General features: G+C 32.2%; 1 protein-coding gene across 1 annotated transcript; it reads left to right on the top strand.

Annotated features, from left to right (window-relative positions):
• The first annotated feature begins 1,008 nt into the window (after positions 1-1,008).
• Positions 1,009-15,514, top strand: LOC124368540. The gene is made up of 3 exons (XM_046825782.1): positions 1,009-1,029; positions 2,002-2,067; positions 15,005-15,514. The coding sequence occupies exons 2-3, from the start codon at positions 2,005-2,007 to the stop codon at positions 15,338-15,340; spliced, it is 399 nt and encodes a 132-aa protein (XP_046681738.1). The 5' UTR covers positions 1,009-1,029; positions 2,002-2,004; the 3' UTR covers positions 15,341-15,514.
• The last annotated feature ends 3,949 nt before the right edge of the window (positions 15,515-19,463 follow it).

Raw genomic sequence — 19,463 nt, forward strand, 5'->3', positions numbered from 1 at the left:
CTAAAAGTGTTTGTAGTATATAAATGCCATTCGATTTCGTAGCCTTATATTGAAACACCTGTTGTGGAAACAATTGATCATTTTAGATTCTTAATTAGGAAATTGTTATTAATATGTCAATAGCTAAACAAAAGACAGCACTTGGATATAAGAATATATTTTCGAAAAGAAAGCATTAACACTTACAACTAAAATGTGTGTAATTATTTTATTTTTAAACTGCTTTCAACAAATCTGGCATGCTATTTCATCTTTACATTGAAAATAAATTATGATTATTACACCTGTCATTTAAGATTAACAGTTATAGAGATATATAACTTTGAAAACTATTAAATGGCGCCATTTAGAAATGAAAAATTTTAATATTTATTTGGATATTTTGCTAATGACCCTTTAATTTGCTAAACATAAATGTTACATTTCATGTTGTTCTCTCTAACACGCTTAAAACACATATGGACACATGAACACCAACGAAGCGATATAGGACATATGTGCTTATGAATTTAGTTGCTTGTTTTTGTGTCTACTATCATATCCTGAAGTTGTGCATATCTCTCTTGAAACACCCTGTGTATATCAGCTGCAAAATATAATTTTATTTTATTTTGCTCTTTTTTATTCATTTGGTTAAATTCATTGTTTAAATTTGGTTAACCCGTAAATTCTAGTTTTCGTGCAAAACCTTTAAAAACATCGCCTGATAATATTTCATTACTTTCATACTGGTCTGATAAGGTACCAATTATAGATTTCAATACTAAAACCGTCAAACTTTTATCGACTATACTGATGTCATGCGTCATAAATTTTAAGTATCTCTCTTTTGCTATTGGAGCAAGGAACTTTAATTGATAATGGTTACGCCAATCAACCTAAAACAATGGAAAGCCAGTGTACTTGATATCAAAACTGTCACGGGATATTGTTTTATTTCATACCGTTAATTAAGAAGGCTATATAAGACAGTATACTTCTGATAAAAGCCACAGTCTTTGTTCACCATTGAAGATATTCACCAATAAGGTTAGTAGTTATGTTGTATGTAAAACTGTTTTGTTGTCAAATATATTTATTTTATATTTGATATGCACCTATATAATTTTCTAACAATTTCTTGGATAATCAAGAACTAATTCGATCTTTTGTTGGCATTCTGGTACTATAATCAAATATTACACTTCCAAATATGAATTTTGACGTTTTAGTGTAATAAATAATATATTTTTTTATAAATTATTTACTGTAAATGTAAAGACACTATATGTTAGCTATTATATTTATTATTGAATTAAATAAATATAAAATTCCTAATGTGTCATAAACGCCAAAAATAAGGAAACGGAAAAAGTAAGGGATAATATGCTATTGCATTTTATTTACTTGGATTCAATTAATTCCGTTCAAACGAATGTTAGCCTAATAATGTAGGTTTAATAATTGTATTTACTTTTGTATTTGTGGGCTACTGAATCATACCTATTACAAATTGATAAATGTAAATTGTTTAATTCGTTTTTTGTATAAAATAAATTAATCATATATAATTACAAAAGTAAATTTATTTCTGTACGTCTGCCTGTCCGCACTGTATCTCGTAAAAGACTTAAAATTTTACATAAAGCTTCATTTCTCCACAGGCAACTCCGAGTTTAGAGATAATGCATGTCTCTTCATAAGAATTGGCTCAGCGTTATCAACGTGTTTATCATTGTTTTAATGAGTAACAATGATGGTAAAGAGAAAATAACAGAGTTAATAACTTTGCAAATAATCACGTGATATTTTACAGTACATTATAATTTTAAATTATAATTTTTTATTTTTAACTTACGTTTACTTTATAATTTCCTAATGGTCTGCAAATTATTTTTGACCACTATTACTTGGCATATATATAAACAATAAATCACCAAGTCAAAAATATTAAAGACAGGAATGTAAAACGAATTATCTTTTAAGTTGTTACAGGAAATTATGCTTAAGTTGTTGTTACAGGAAATGATGTTTAAGAAACTCATCTGTTTCTGCCTGTTGGTAGCGATGGTTCGCAGCGACACGAAGGTAAAAAGAATATAGGTGTGGTGCTTTATGTATTGTTGTGCACCACACTTTGTAAGCACTGTAAAAATGGCAATGCCGTTAAATAAATAATAAATAAATATATAAGTGATTAAGTAGACAAAAATATCATACATTTAAAATTTTCAATATATTAAATTAACTACGTTTGAAGGTTACCGTTAAAAGAATCAAGTACCTTACAGTCTTCTAAATCAAAAGGTAATAATAATAAGTGATTATTCGACATAAAAATATTTTCCTTTGTACAATCGTGAAAAACACTTATGTTCATTATTTGTAAATTTAAAATATTTGCACAATCGTTAAATGCTGTAACATTCACCCTTAGATAAAAGTGTGTAAGGTTTTGTAGGGTTGGTTTAGTTTAAGATTAAGGTTGTGACATATTTTGAGCAAGGGTTGCTGTGAGAGGATTTAATAATAGGTTAGATTGGCAGTACAAATACCCTCAAATGAACCAACACATTTATTTGTGACAACATTTCATTAAATTGATTAATTGATTGCGTCAATCGACATATTAAGCACAAACCTTAATACCTTAATACTTTGAAAACATGTTTGATATTAAATTATTCATTACAATTTATTTTAAATTTAATTCATTATAACATTTACTAGTAATTTTGTAGTGTTGCAATAATAATGAATTCATGGACTAACATGAGAAACTTTCTTTAAAATAGCTAAACATTTACATAAATTTACATTTTCGAAATTGTGAACATTTAAATAGATATGGAATTGAAAATGATTAATGAACCCTAAAACATACTAAGTTCTTAAAATTACTTACATTTTATTTCACATCACACTTATTACGCCTAGAGATATTTTTCCGCACACGAACACAAACACTCCCGAACTTCACTTTTCGAATTCCCGGCCTCCACTTCCACCTCGCCTCCTTGTTCTTCAGTTTTGATGTTCTTCTCCCGCCAGCTCATTGACCACGCCTCTGCCAAATCTCTCCATCATAATTGGTGAGTAACAATTTTCCATATCAGCATGGCTGTCCCTTACATTGTCGCACGGTTTTTACAAATAAGCATTTCCTGTTTGTTCACCATCGGCGTCTGGGCGGATGTGCGTATCTACTTACATCCGGAGGATGTTTGTCTCGAATTGCAATACGAGACTTCCTTTCCAGCAACTATCTGTACATCTATTCTATGAATTTTATATTACTAATAATTACATAAGTCTTACATTCCCCTGGCTTAATGACGATTCTACCTACGAATCGTACTTATTGTCTAATTTAGGTTATCCATTGGGTAGTCACGTTCATGTACTGTAGGCTTCAGGAATTTTATTTTGATGTTGTTAATGTGGATGAAGTAGAGGTCCATAAAAAGAAGTAGTGTTATTATAGAAGTCCAGGCTAATAAAATGTACAAAATGAGTTCCATGTTGTTTACTATGTTTTTTTGTCGTCGTGCTTGAGCTGGAAGTGGTGTTGTCTTTGTAGATTGTGAACAAAGCAGGTGAATGCGCAGGTAGCTCGGAGAGTAGGTAGTGTTGTTGTGTTGAGAATGCTGTGTAGACATCTTCCTTGTTGTCTGCCAAGTCATGTATTTGGTGTTATGTCGCAATGTCACAACACCATTCGAAGAAATCTCCGACGAACGTGAGCGATCTTCTGTTTCTATCTGGTTGCTGTCTTTGGATGAATGGGAGGTGTTCTGCTACCATTTGTTGATGTATGAGGGTTTGTAATGTGGAAAGGTTGTTCTGTATCTTGAAATAGGTTTGGGAGTTGTTGAGGTTTTTAGGGCAGAAATTTAAAGAGGGTTCGTTTTTAGGTAAATTTTGCTGTGTGTTGAAAGGAATTTTTTATGTAATAGGGATGGAACTGATATAAGGTAGTGTCTGAGGCATTGGAGTAAAGTACGCTCCTTTGAAAATTTGTACTAGAGGCTTATTGGGTTCTTCTATGTTGTGGGTTGATGTGCTGGCAAAGGTGGTCAAAAGAGGCATGGCAAGTGCTGTCAGTAGTAGTAGTAGGAAGTGCTGTGAAGACTTCATTTGTCTCGTGGGTGGTCGGGATCGGTTAGAGTGCTGTAGACTGGTGTCTTGTAGATTGGTGTCTTGTAGACTGGTGTCTCAGGTTGTAGTTGGCTTTTTGGTGTCGAAATTCTAAAACTAAATATCTACAGGTTACATATACATTTCAGGTTAATATTTTATAATTAATACACATTTATGCCTAAGGTTTTTATTTACAGAAATCTTTTAATGACCTCTCGATGGTGTGTCGTATTTCCATAGGTCTATGTAATAATATTTACTAAGCATCTTGGTCTCTAGTGTTCTTAAATAAGGTTCGATATTATGTTAATTTTAACGATACTACGCACTTTTGTTTCTGAGGAATATGTAATGTCCCTTCTTTGTGCTTATTGTCCATAGTCATTATTATGATCATAATATATGTTGCCAAATGAAGGCTGTATAGTCTGTTTATGAGCAATATTGCCGTGCTAATACATGCTATTTAGATATATGTTACTTTCCTTCAATGTTAGATTAGCTATGTAATAATTAAACATGTTATATAAGTCATTTACATGTCATATATTGAAGTATTTGTTTATCCTAGGATTATATAATATAGAACATGTATGTCTCTTTCTTTGAGATGCATCTCAGGAAAATTGAGTCCTTGTAGGGTATATTATGTTAACACTGCTATCTACTAACTTAAATAAATATGATATATGTAGTATACTTTATCATATTTTATATTCTTTATTACTAGGCTATGTATACACGTATCCCTCAGGTAAGTATAATATGTACGTTGTGTCAAGTTAGAGTACGCTTTGTTATTGCATTAAACGAGTACGTGGGAAACATTACTTGCATACTAAGCTGTCTGAACCACCAGGGCCCTTGGCGACCCAGACCGCTGGTACAAGGCAATGCCCCCTAGTCATAGTCACAACATAGTCGGTGTAGTATAGCGTGGGAAGTTAGTTGAGTTAGCAGAAAACTTATCTGCCTGGGAGACATACCAGAGTCACGGTCAAGTCTTACTAGCCAGTCTAAGTACGGTTACCGTGGGTTACAGGCTCTGCTCGTGTCGTGTCGTGTGTGCTGTGTTAGTGTCCTGTGTATTGGGATTATCTATACCAATATCTTTGGTACGTGTAACCTATCACTTAATCACTAAATTACAGTAAACCTCACATTAAAATACAAAGTTAGGCGTTTTAATTTTCTAAAACTTTTATGTCTTTATTCTCTATCGTTTTCCGACAAAACATCGAGATTTTAATATACATTTTTATTTCTGTTAGACTTACTTCAGTGACTCTCAAGGTTATATAACGTTATAATGAATCATTCAAACCGTAATCAAGTTAACCGGTCTCTCAACTCCTGGAGTATAATACCTATTTTTTAAAGCGATTCTTGCATGACTATGTAGTAGCTTTTTACCCTCATATATTATGAAATTATTGCGAATATACTTTTCACTCTCTTCAAATTTTACTACAAGGCAGTGAGTGCATAGTGATGTTCATGAGAAATATTGTATATATTATTCTTGAATATTTTATTATTGCTCAAGTCCCTTCATATTTGTTTTATATTCTCTTATAGAATAATTTCATTCTAGCAACATGTATTGGTTGTTCTGTTAACCTTCCCCTGTGGTAAATTTCTACTGCATATGTCACTTCGTTAATTTTTTTCTTGACAACGAAAGGACCTCTAAATGGTGTTTGAAATTTACTATATTTTTTTGTGTGGTCTTTCGGGAAATGGACCAAGACTTCATCGCCGGGGTTTAAATCCAAATGAGTTTTGTCACGGTCAAAGTATTTCTTTTGCGCTTCCTGGGCTTTTTTCATGATTTTCGGCATATCTTTGCGTATTTGCTCTAAAATTTCTATATTTTCCAACACCATTTTTTCGGGATTAACCTGTAAATATATACAATCAGACGGTAAGTTAGCTTCGTAACCAAACATGAGGTAGTGCGGTGTGTAGCCTGTTGAAATGTTTACAGACGTGTTGTAGGCAAATGTAACTATTTGTACATATTTTGACCAAGTTTGGGGTTTTTCCACAACGTAATGAGATATTGCCTTTATTAGCGTGTGGTTGTATTTTTCAACAGCACCTTGTACTTGTGACATATAAGCAGCGCCTGGCCTTTGTTCAATCCCGAGTGCATTTAGTAACTGTGAAATTACAGAATTCATAAAGTGTGTTCCTCTGTCATGATTAATAATTCTAGGAAATCCAAATGTGCAAAATAGATTTAATAATTTTTGCGCTACTGTGTTCGCATCTGCATTTCTACAAGGGGTCGCAAATGCCATTCTAGTGCAGGCATCGGTTGCAACTAGGATATATTTGTAACCATTACTTTGTGTAATATTACCTACAAAGTCTATTGTTATTCTGTCAAAGGGTTTTATGGAGGGTGCAATAGGTTGTAGTAGGCCGTAATTTTTGTTCGTTTTTGGCCTACGTAGTTGACATTCTTCACAAGTTTTTGTATATTGGAGGATATCACGGTACATATTCGGCCAGTGATATCGTAATTTTATTTTTGAAGCTGTTTTGTAATGTGATAAGTGTCCACCCGTGTAGGGGTTGTCATGGAATATTTTTAATATTTCTTGTGTTTGTTTTTGGGGTATAGCCAATAAGTTTCTAGTTTCTTGTCCGTTGAAGGTTTTGAAATATAACAATCCATCTATTTCTTCGTAATGTCTTGAAGCCCGTCTGATTTTTTTATTTACCGCCTCAGGTGAGGTCATCGCAAGGCGTATTTGTTTCAAATAACTGTCTTGAGCTTGTAGTAGGGGTAGATTTGTCTGTATTAAAGTATTGACAGTTAAACACACGTCCGTAAATTCTTCATCCAAAGGTTGTTCTAAAGGATTTCTGCTTAAGGCATCTGCTAACACGTTTGTAGCGCCACGTTTATGTTTTACTACAATGTCGTAGTCTGTTAATGACAGTGCTAATCTGTTTAATCTAGTGGAAGTGTGCTTAAAATTTTTATAAAACTGTAATGCGGCACAGTCCGTATAAACTGTTGTTTGTCTACCCAGCGTGAATTCTCTGAAGTAGTTCACAGCATAGGTTAGCGCTAACATTTCACGTTCAGCATTGCTGTAACGCATTTGGGTATTTGAATATTTTTTTTGACATGTAATAAATTGGGTACATTCTATTATTTTCTTCATCTAACTGTACTAACGCTGCTCCGCATCCAATCAAACTGCTATCTACATAAATGTGTGCTTCCCTGTTGTCCTTCCAATGTGATAGTAATGGTGGGTTTGTCAAAATTTGTTTGATTTTTATAAAAGCCTGTTCACATAGATCCGTCCATTTAAATGCCATGTTTTTATTTGAATCTTTTATTATCTCAGTAAGGGGTTGTGCTATTTTGGCATAATTTTGGATGAATCTGCGGAAGAATCCTGAGCATCCTAAAAATTGTCTCACTTGCCTTACACAAGTTGGTCTTTTAAATTCGGTGATAGCTTCTACTGACTGTTTTTGGGGTAAAATGCCTTCCCCTGATACCTCGTGTCCTAAAATGTTTACACTTTTGTAGAGAAATTTACACTTTTTTGTATTTAGTTTCAAATTAGCTTTTTCTAGTTCCTCTAATATAGTTTCTAGATTATGTAAGTCATTTTCAAATGAGTCACCATAACAAATTAGGTCATCTACGTAACAGATGACTTTATTATAAAGGTGACGGTTTAATATCGCATTCAAGGCTTTACTAAATAATGTGGTTGAAGTTGAAAGTCCCATCGGCAGTCGGCAAAACTGTAGAAGTCTATCCGGAGTTTTTATGGCTAGGATATGCCTATCTTCTTTCCTAACCTCCATGGAATAAAATGCATTTTTAAGGTCTAATTTTGTAAATGTGTGCGCTTTGTTCAAAGAGCTTAAAACCAGGTTTACTGAAGGAATGGGGTGGGCATCTGTTTTCAACTGTGCATTAACCTTCCTGAGATCAGCTACCATTCTGTCGCTTCCATCTTTATTTTTCACTAAAAATACTGGGCTTGCATATTCTGTGTAATCCTGACATTCCTCTAATATTTTTGCTTGTACTAAATCGTCCAATAATTTGTTTAATTTTTCCCTTTCTGTTTTACTCTGCCTATACGGTGGTGAGTTTACAGGTTTCGTATTCGGTTTTAATTCAAGTTTAACAGGAGGTATGTTTGCAGGAGTTAAATCGATTACCTTTGTTGTAAATATGTGTCTGTATTTTTGTAAAACGTCAAGGACTTGTTTGTGTTCTTGGAGGGTTAAATGTGGTGAGATATCAAATACTATGCCGTCCTTATCTGTCAATATTGTTTTTCCTGTGTCAGTTGTAGTGGTATGGTGTTCCAGGGTAGGCTGTGCTTCGAGAGTTGGGTAATGTATATGTCCTATCGTAGTATGTGCGGGTATCCTTTTTGGGAAATTTGATGCGTTATAAATATTTACAATTGTATCTGTACCATCTTCCCCTTCTGTAAGATATGCATGACATTTCTTTTTTATTCTTAGATTCCTATCTGTTTCGATGGCTGTTCGAGACTCTATACCTTTTAAAGAACTAATCCTAATGTGCTGATGCGGTGCTATAATTATGTCTTGTGGGGCTGTTACCTCTGTTACTTGCTGTACTTCTAATTCCTGTGTGTTTTTAAAATTCTTGATGTCTAACTGCCACTGTTCATTCATAGGTATTATATGTTCAATCTGATATTTGGTAATTTTTATTGTTTTATTTTTATAGTTTAACTCCACGCAGTTCTGAAATAGGAATATGTTTCCTACCAATATAGGGCTGTTTAGATCAGGTGTCACATAAAACGTGTCTTCAAGTATTACTTTGCCAATTTTTATGGCGATCTTTGTTGAACCCAAAACTGTTAATGGTATACCGTTAGCCGATATCAACGAGGGTATGTTGCTAGTATTTAATTTTGTTGCACAAACTAGGTCTGCTCTAATAATGTTTATGTTACATCCTGTATCTATAATGCAGGGTACTGGATGTCGAGGGTTTGTGGTCAAGGCTACGTCAATTGTTAGGACAGGTATCTTCTTCGTAGTTTTATTTTCGCAATTAAATATGAGTTCATAAATATCCTTTAATAATAATGTTTTATTTTTCCTCGGTCTGTGTATCCTGTCTTGCGTTATTTCTTGCAAGTTAGTACAATCTATCATATTCTGTTTCTTCTGTTGCTCTATGTGATTTAAAATCTGTATAGTGTCTATCTCAATGGTTTCTTCCAATCCAGTATGTGTGTTTACCTCCCCCATACTACAATCTGGGTCCTGTTTTACATGCGCTACCCCCTTTAATACACTAGGTTTTATCTGTCGTGTGAAATTTTCTGAGACTGCAAGGTTTCTTGTAAAGCTGGGTTTATTTATATTTGTTGTCCCCGAGGGGTTTGGTTCGCTTAGGGTTGGTGTTGGATTGAAGACAGATTGAAGTTTTATGGTGTGTATAGGCTTTTGCATAATAGGTTGTTCAATTTCTTCCATCTTCTTTAAGGGTGGGAATTCTTGATTATAATCTATGGCTTTAAATATCACTTCTGAACTGGTCTTTCCAGGGGTTGATAGTGGTAGTACTTTGGGGTTAGTTGGAGTAAATGTCATAGACTTTATACATTTGTAAGTTTGTCGATTCCTTTGGTTAAGATCTATGGTGTTATTTGTTTTCGCTTTTGATAAGGGGGAAGTTCGGTAAGGGTTAGTGTGACCTCCCCCTATTTCCCGTTTTTTTGATGATTTTGTTTATAATAATTAGACTTGTAACATGATTCGATATTGTGGTTTGTTCGCTTGCAGTACCTGCAGAACAGCTCTTGTGTATTGTTGCTTTTAGGTGCCAAGCAGTTACTTTGGGTTTGAGAAGTTAATGAACGTTGCTTGAACCAGCATTTTTCAGTATTATGGTTGTCTTTACGGCAAATAGTGCAATACCTATTTTGTCTAGCAGGTTGTATTTGGGAATGGTTTTGTCTTCTCCTATCACTGAAAGTAACGTGTTTAATCATAGGTGGCCTTTGGGTTTGTTTGGGGTAGTTTGAGCTTTCCATATATCTATTCTGGTGAGGACTAGGTGTTCTATCATATCTTGGCTTATATTTTGAGTGATCATACGGGGATGGAGACCTTTCGTACCTGTGGTTATGATTTGAAATTTGGTTTGTAGTTAGGGTAGCTACTAAATTGGTTAGGGTGTTAACTTCTGTTTGTAGTTTATGGATGATGTTTTGTTCATATAAGGGTGTACTATAGGGTCTGTTTGCTGCAACCCTATTGTACCTTTCTTTGTTTTTCATTTGTGTTAGAGCTAGCTGTTCTGTAATTTTTAAATTATTCTCTAGATCACTTAAGGTGTCGTTTTTCAGGCCTATAACTCGTTCACAGATTTCTGGTTTTAGTCCCTGTATGATAAAATGTATAATTTGCTTGTCCTGTATTGTAGGGTCATATCTTCGGCATGTTGTTAATATATCTAAAAAATAGTTTAGTGTTGGCTCGTTCTCTCCCTGTATTTTGTGTTCTAAAATCATTTGTAGACTCTGGGTTTGTGCTAATGGAGTGAAAGCCTCTATGAAACTTTTAGCAAGTTGATCCCATTGTATGGCTTCCCCTAGTTGTTTTTGCTTATAATATTTGAACCAAGTTAGTGCTGTGCCTGATAAATGCGCTGGGAATAAATTAACTTTAGTGTTATCTGTCCATCTGTTTGAAGTTGCTGCAACTAAGAATTTGTCTAAAAAATCTTGTGGATTTTCGCTCTGGAGACCTGTGTAAGTCCCAGCTGATATTAGCGGTATGTTTTCCCCCATGGTTGCTGTGTTAGGTCTGTCAGGTAGTGTGAGTGGCTCGTAATGTTGTGCTAAGGTTGGGGGTGCTTGTGTCTTGATGTCCGCCTCAGGGTTATGTACTATGTCGTATAAATTTGTTCTCTGCACTAGAAAATCCTCGATTGTAGCTAGATCCTTATAGTTTTTCCCTGTCCTCTTCACTTAGGTGAGTTTTTCGTGTAGTTAAATTATTAAATATGGTTTTAATATTAGGGTGACTTGCGCTTATACGTGTTAAGTTCTTAAGTGCCGCTAGGATAGGTCTGAGGTCTGCTCCAGTGTCTGTGTCTCTAGATAGTATTCCATTTTTATTTAATATTTTTATTATGTCACTTTTGGAAGTCCTATATGTGTCTAATGGTATTAAATCTTCATGTAGTATGGTTTCCATTTAATTATACATGTCCATTGACGTACCTCGTTAGTTTACTTGGCGTTACTCTAATTACGGGTTTGAAAATATTTTTGAGTTATTGGAAATTTAATTTGTCTTTTAGGTAAATGAGTGGTTTGTCACTGAAGTAGGCTATTTTAGTTAAATACTTTCTTATGAATATTATTTAGTTCTAATTTATACCTAGCCTATGAAAACTATGTGCTTGCCCATGTGAGGAATTTGAATGCCAACCGAGTTTAGCGCCTCCACCATGTAAGGTTTTGTAGGGTTGGTTTAGTTTAAGATTAAGGTTGTGACATATTTTGAGCAAGGGTTGCTGTGAGAGGATTTAATAATAGGTTAGATTGGCAGTACAAATACCCTCAAATGAACCAACACATTTATTTGTGACAACATTTCATTAAATTGATTAATTGATTGCGTCAATCGACATATTAAGCACAAACCTTAATACCTTAATACTTTGAAAACATGTTTGATATTAAATTATTCATTACAATTTATTTTAAATTTAATTCATTATAACATTTACTAGTAATTTTGTAGTGTTGCAATAATAATGAATTCATGGACTAACATGAGAAACTTTCTTTAAAATAGCTAAACATTTACATAAATTTACATTTTCGAAATTGTGAACATTTAAATAGATATGGAATTGAAAATGATTAATGAACCCTAAAACATACTAAGTTCTTAAAATTACTTACATTTTATTTCACATCACACTTATTACGCCTAGAGATATTTTTCCGCACACGAACACAAACACTCCCGAACTTCACTTTTCGAATTCCCGGCCTCCACTTCCACCTCGCCTCCTTGTTCTTCAGTTTTGATGTTCTTCTCCCGCCAGCTCATTGACCACGCCTCTGCCAAATCTCTCCATCATAATTGGTGAGTAACAATTTTCCATATCAGCATGGCTGTCCCTTACATTGTCGCACGGTTTTTACAAATAAGCATTTCCTGTTTGTTCACCATCGGCGTCTGGGCGGATGTGCGTATCTACTTACATCCGGAGGATGTTTGTCTCGAATTGCAATACGAGACTTCCTTTCCAGCAACTATCTGTACATCTATTCTATGAATTTTATATTACTAATAATTACATCAGTAGATGGAACCGTTTCGAAAACTTCGCTTGTTATGAGTTCTCACAAATGTATTTGTATGCATATGTATATTGCCTTGTAGGCCTCCTAAAGTAGTCTTTAAAGCCCCACAAAATTTTCAAAACCTTCTCTCTAGACCGAACTTGAACTATGGAGACGATTCAAGGAGTAGTAACATCAAAGTACCGTATGTCATCCTTGTAACAGCCAAGCAGATGCAGCATTTGAAAAATGTTAATAAGTTCTTTATATTTTAAAAATAGTGCAATGGAAAAATAATATCCCATTGAAGGCAACATTGGTTGCAAAAAACTTAATTTATCTACTAACCTTTAAATTCTTTTTCAAAGCTTATATTGGAAAAACCACCAATCCATCATTAGTGAGATTGACCGATCATCCGTGTTTAAACGGGTAACAAATTAACTAAGATAAAATAAACTAGAAAATCACCTACCTAATTTGATTAAATTAAGAAAGGTTGAAATCGCACATCAATTCGTTTCAATCAGATGACTTTACATTCTTTTGCATACATTCTTTAGTTCTACCTAATCATTTACAAATGTTCTACATACAACTGATTGGAAACTTGTTGTTTATGGATTTATTTGTAAAATTTTTATTTTGATTATGTTATTAATTAATGGTTTCAGTTCTCTTTGTTTCTTTTATTAATCAATGTGATTCTAATGAAGGGTTCTAGGAACCCGAAAACTAAAACACTAACACATACTCTTCTGTCTTTTTATAACTTTGACCTACTTGGAAGAATATATTCACTTTTTAAGGCTTTTGAGATTGGTCTGTAACGTATATGATCTATTTAACATAAATTAAAATCTTGAGTTGTTTTAAGAAGTTGGATAATAGTAAAACACTTTTTGCTATTTTTTTAAAAGAACAAAATGCTCTATAAATTCATAAATTGGCCAATATTATATGAGTATGACATGAATATCCGTTAACAGATAAAATAGTATGCAATATTTCAAAATCCTCTCGTAGATGAGAATTGAGACGATATTTTGACAAATAAATATGGAAAATCTTGCCCTCAGTAAGCATCTGCACATAAACAAAAACTGGGATATTGTATATAAACAAATATTATATATTTAGATTATATAACTCAGTTTACGGCCGTTTTGTGTTTAAGAATCAAATATAAAATCTATGGAAATGTATATTATTTAGATTATTACAAAATCAATAATCAATAATTTTTAATGCGTTGTTCAGAATGGTCAATATACAGGCTGGATTGAAAATATGTCGAAAATTTACATGAGTCAAATGAAGCACAATTTCTTGTTTAATACTATATGGCTAAATGGCTAAACTTTGTTTAATTTTTTTTAATTACTTTTAGACCGTTTTAATATGTTCTACATTTAACAAAACTTACCAACTTTGCATGTTACAAGAATAGAAAACAATTATACTAACGTTGTAAAGAAGAAGGATGCCAAATGTCTGAAATCCTGTTACCTGATCAAATCAATAATACGAAACTTTAATTAAAGAATTATGTTATAAATTACATATTTTACATTGATCCTTTTGTTCAGAATAGTAATATGTAAATTTTAAAAAGTAATTCTTACCAAACAAAAAAGAGCAAATTCTCACTATGACTTATACAATTTTAAAACTACTGACCAACTAGTATTATCACTATCAATTTTTTGTTCGCACCATTCGAGTATTCTAATATACTTCAGCGTAGCAACGTAAAAACAGACTTGTGTGTTCACTTTTAATGTTTTGCGGTATTAAAATTTTTCAAATTGTACTTATGTACAAGTAATGATGGGTAATATTATTTCAAATTGCATTACCCGTATATTCGAGTTTCCCGAAAAACTAAAAGATATTTACAAATGATACAATGAGCAATATTGGATTTTGTTCAATATTTTAAAGTAACACTCTGTCAGTGACATAGGATTAAAAATTGCTTTTTTTAATAGTTTTTAATATTCAAGATTTCATAGTGTCATAATAATGTGTAGGAAAAATAAAAAATACCTTTGGAACCATACATTTTACAGTTTTGTGTTAACCACTTAATAGTTTTAGTTAATATTTCAATAAATATAATTATATACCTGTACTTACTTATTATAAAATATCTGATAACTTACGAGAAATAATAGTATAACAGTGATAAAACGTGTTTTTTTATTTAATAGGAAAAGGAATAAATATAACAATACTCTCATTCGATTTGTCTGTTTATCAGTATAAAAAAGGTTTCTTGAGGTTAAACGTAATAAAGAGACATACAGCCCCAATTTTGTCTCTGTACTTATATAACAATAAATAAATTATGGCTATGAGCTTGTAGCTGGTATAGTAAGTTCATTTATAAAAAGATGACCATTATATCAATAGTTACAGGGTATGTAAAACAAGGTGCTATTATTACATTCGAGCATACAATACTACATTTAGACCACAATATTGTAGTGCTTATTGATATTCATACAGTGCATACACACACAGTATATATTTATCATTTTCAGGAAGAGATTTCCAATTCCGTAGAGACATCTCTCACAACATCCGGCAACATGAAACCAACTTTAGAAGAACTAAAGAAACATGGAACAAACCCAAAACAAAATGGAATTTCTCCTCGCTCCTCTGGCTCGCTTTTCGGACTTGGGATCGGTGCAAATCTGCTAGGAGTGCATGCAGGCGCAGGTATAGGCCACGGCCGTGGAGGCTATGGTGATATGGGCCAAGGGTTTGTTGGCAAACCTGCGGGAGGCCAATATCCACAGTATCCCATATACCCATACCCTTCGTATGTGCAACCACAGCCATACTACCTCCCAGCAGCTCGTCTACACCAGTGAACTAACTCAAGGAATGCCACCAGCAAGACCTCCTACGTGTTACTTTCCCCCTTGCACATAAATGTATTTCAGTTGAAGAACTCACTGGATAGGGATATCCCTACCTACTTCTTTATTTAGCATTACTCAAATATATTTTCATAACAAAGCATTAAAAAATAAATAAAATACGAAGACTTTCTTTTTAATGGACTTACCTACTATCTTTCCAGGTTTTCAATAATCATTATAAATATGGGTTTTTAGATCAATTCAAGTATATTTTAAATACACTATAATATATATATCTGTTAATAAACATTTTTATATAATTAATATGAGAATAAAAAGTAAAAAAGTGTCTGCTTGGCCTAGAACCTTCGCTCCATAATTAACGATTTTCCAAAAGGAAATTACGTATTGAGCTGTTCTAAGACCGTTGGAGAGAAATATGCTTTTAGGTCATTTTCCATTTTCCACTGTCATAATATTATTATATCCAAACATCTAATCTAACCACATGATTTTTCTAATAACAATTAATGACATTTCTTATAAAGTATAGTCCTATTTTGCTTAGTTTACTGCCTGTCTGTATTTTTGAGTTTTATAGAAAAACTTTTTAACAGAATTTTAGATCTTTGTAAAGTTGTTATTCTAGTTAAAACCTTTTTTTAAAGTTACAAATACATATGATCTCAGTCTTCAAATGTTGGCTATAAAAAATGTTTAACTGTAGTAACTCTAAAACATAAAGTAGAGTAGTGTAGTTTGGATAAATATAATCAATAAAAGCATAAACGTGTTACAATGCGTTTTATCTATTGCTTATAAGTGCCTTGTTATAATATAGTTAAAAATCAAGTATTGATTTAGGAATTGTTGAGTATAAAATACTAGTGACACATCTATTTACCATACGAGGCCTCTTAATATTTGATTAAGTGCGCGAACCCTCTCTCTCCATTCTATTACCACGAAGTGTCAACACTAATCACACAAAATTAAGAATCTGGTGTTATTCACGAACAGTTTCTGTAAATTAATTTATATTTACCTCTTTTTTGTACTTATTGGTGCACGGAAATGTTACGATAAATGCAATAGTTCTGAAATCTAGGGATGTGCTATTATAAGCATTCGTACATTTAAAATATATAAAATTAAATTTACTTTAATGTTTAGTATTTTGTCATATATTCAGGAATGAGTTCATTTACTGTTTTATAGTATTAAATTACACTGTTGTCAGATTAAAGTAAATAAAAATTTGACTAGAATTTATTTTGGGAATGTATCTAAGTTTCAGTGAAATAACTATTTTTTAAAATATTTATTGTAGATATAAATAAATACTTACGTTTAAACAATGTTAAAAATTGACTAAATGGGAGAAAATAACCAAATGAATCAACCATTTTTATAAAAAATTGTAAAACTGTCTTTATAGCATTGAATAATATTTCATACGTCATGCGTCATATAGATTGAGCTATACAGACAGATTCAAGTAATTATTGTACTATATACATCTATTATTTACAGTCAGGAGAGTGTTAAAATTATAATGTTCTTTTTACCTCATCATTAAAGGCAGTGGGAAGGTGCAATGATATTATCAACGTTTTAATTTTATTTGGAATGCTTCTACTTCATTTCGAACCCGTCCAACTTTATCAATTCCAGATAAACCAACTATCGCTGGTATTTAATATTGAAATTAATTTAACTGAAATCATATTGAGAAAAGGTACTCTACTGAAAATACCAAAATGTTCTTATTACCTAATAAATACTCATTTGTGGACTAAGAAACTAACACACACACACACACACACACACACACACACACACACACACACACACACACACACACACACACACACACACACACACACACACAAACACACACATATGTAATTTTGCTGTTGAATACCGTTAGAAAATTTCCTAAGTATAATAACATTTGTAGCAGGGTTAAAAGCTGAAAATATTTATCACTAAGATTTAAAGTATTGACATATTTTATCATAATGTTCGAATATGTGAGTATTTTGTGTGATTTTGCTATAGTGAAAAACATAACATTATTTTTAATATCCAAATAATGTGATCCGTATTTTTTTAGATGACGTGAAAATAAATTTTGATATAATGGAATGACAAAGAACAAGAACGATACACATAAATCACTATTTCAATACTCGAAATCGAGTCATTTTTTAAAACTCTACATAGGTTAACCAAAGTTTGTACATTCTATCAACGTGACTTACGTTTCTAACACAATACTGCGATTAAGCCTAGGCAATCTGTAGTTAAGTGTAAAATATCGATGTAACAATAGATTACCCAGATTTAGAGTTTGCTAAATATATGCGAGAATTTATAAGTTCAATACATCAGAAATAGTAGAACTTCACTACTTACATTTTAGGCATCACGAAAAACAAAAACACAGTAATTACGTAGGTTAAAGTTTGAATAAAGATGAACGTAACTTAGTTTTTAAATTATTTTTTAAGTAATATTATACTGTGGGCTGTAATAATAAAATGTTACTTACAAACCATATTTAAATTAATTATCCTTCTTTTTTTAATTCATCATTATTTTTGTTTGCTTTCTTATCCAAATTACAGTATGAAGCAAATAACAAGACAATTGAGTACTCATAGTAACGAATTTAATTTTACCTTATTCCAGTGATATATCGACCAATGGTCATTTTGTTCGTAGCACCCCTGTTTTGTGGCGTTATTTAGTACTTTGTACATGCACAGCTAAGAACCAACAACGAACTGGTAAAATCTGCACAATTTGATGATTCTTTCACATCTCTTAAATTATAAATAAATATTTCTTTAATACTGATTTGACTAACCGTGATAGGCTAAAATTAAAGGAAGTAAATCCTTTACTATTAAATCGAGATATGCCAATATTAGCAAATATTAGCAATATATATATATATATATATATATATATATATATATATATAGTCTTTTTTGTCTAATTATATATATATATATAATTATTACAAATACTCAGAAATTTTATAACAGGTACATAATTATATTTATTAAAATAATAACTAAAACTATTAAGTGGTTTACACAAAACCGATAAATGTATAGTTCCAAAAATATTTTCCATTTTTATTACACATTATCATAATACTATGAAATAATGAATATTAAACTATCAAATAACGCAGTGTTTATTCCTATATCACTTACAGGGTGTTTCTCTAAATTGGTGAACAAAATCAAACATTGCTCATTGTATAATTTGTAAATACCTTTTTATTTTTTTGGGATACTCGAATACTCGTGTATGGAAAATGTCATTTGAAATAATATTACTCGACTTTACTCGTACATAAATACAATTTCGAAGGGTTAATAATACCGCAAAACATTAAAGTTAACACACAATTCTGCATCCACGTTTCTACGCTGAAGTATATTGTATTACTCGAGTGGTGCGAACAAAAAAGTGATAATGCAAGCTTTAATTCGTAAGTTTGTTTGTAGCCGATCCAGGTACCCTAACTGAAACTCGTGATATTAGCTGGGCAGTAGTTTTAAAATTATATACGTCATAGTGAGAAAAAGCTCTCTTTTTCAAACAAAAAGAAACACCATCATACGAAGGTTAACCTATCATCCTATCATGAAGGTGATGAAATTAGAAATTCAAAATTAGCTCCATTTGATTTAATATTTTACCGCAAGAGCTGAATGGTCTTACGGTCTCAAGCCGACTACTTTAAGAGCAACAAATAACACAATTCTGCGGCCAATTACCTCCATATTTTTCAAATGGGAAAAACCTGCCCAACTAAGTCCTGTATCTAATAATCTTATTTATATACTTGTACTTTTAACCATGTTTAACTTTACATTTCCAGAATGATCCATTTTTACACTAGTGTTGTTTAGTTCTTCAAATAAAGGGCCATTAGGCAGTCCAATTATGGGCATTGTTACATTACTATGAAAATCAAAATATTAGTACCGCATGCAGCTACCTAAATCTAATATCAGTTGTCTTTTACAAACAAAACTTGAACTAAGGACTATATCCCAATTTATTCAATCTAAAATTTAAAGATTACTTTCCACATAAATTTACAATTTTA

The sequence above is a fragment of the Homalodisca vitripennis genome, chromosome X, assembly GCF_021130785.1.
Source record: "Homalodisca vitripennis isolate AUS2020 chromosome X, UT_GWSS_2.1, whole genome shotgun sequence".
In the NCBI taxonomy this organism is placed as follows: Eukaryota; Metazoa; Arthropoda; class Insecta; order Hemiptera; family Cicadellidae; genus Homalodisca; species Homalodisca vitripennis.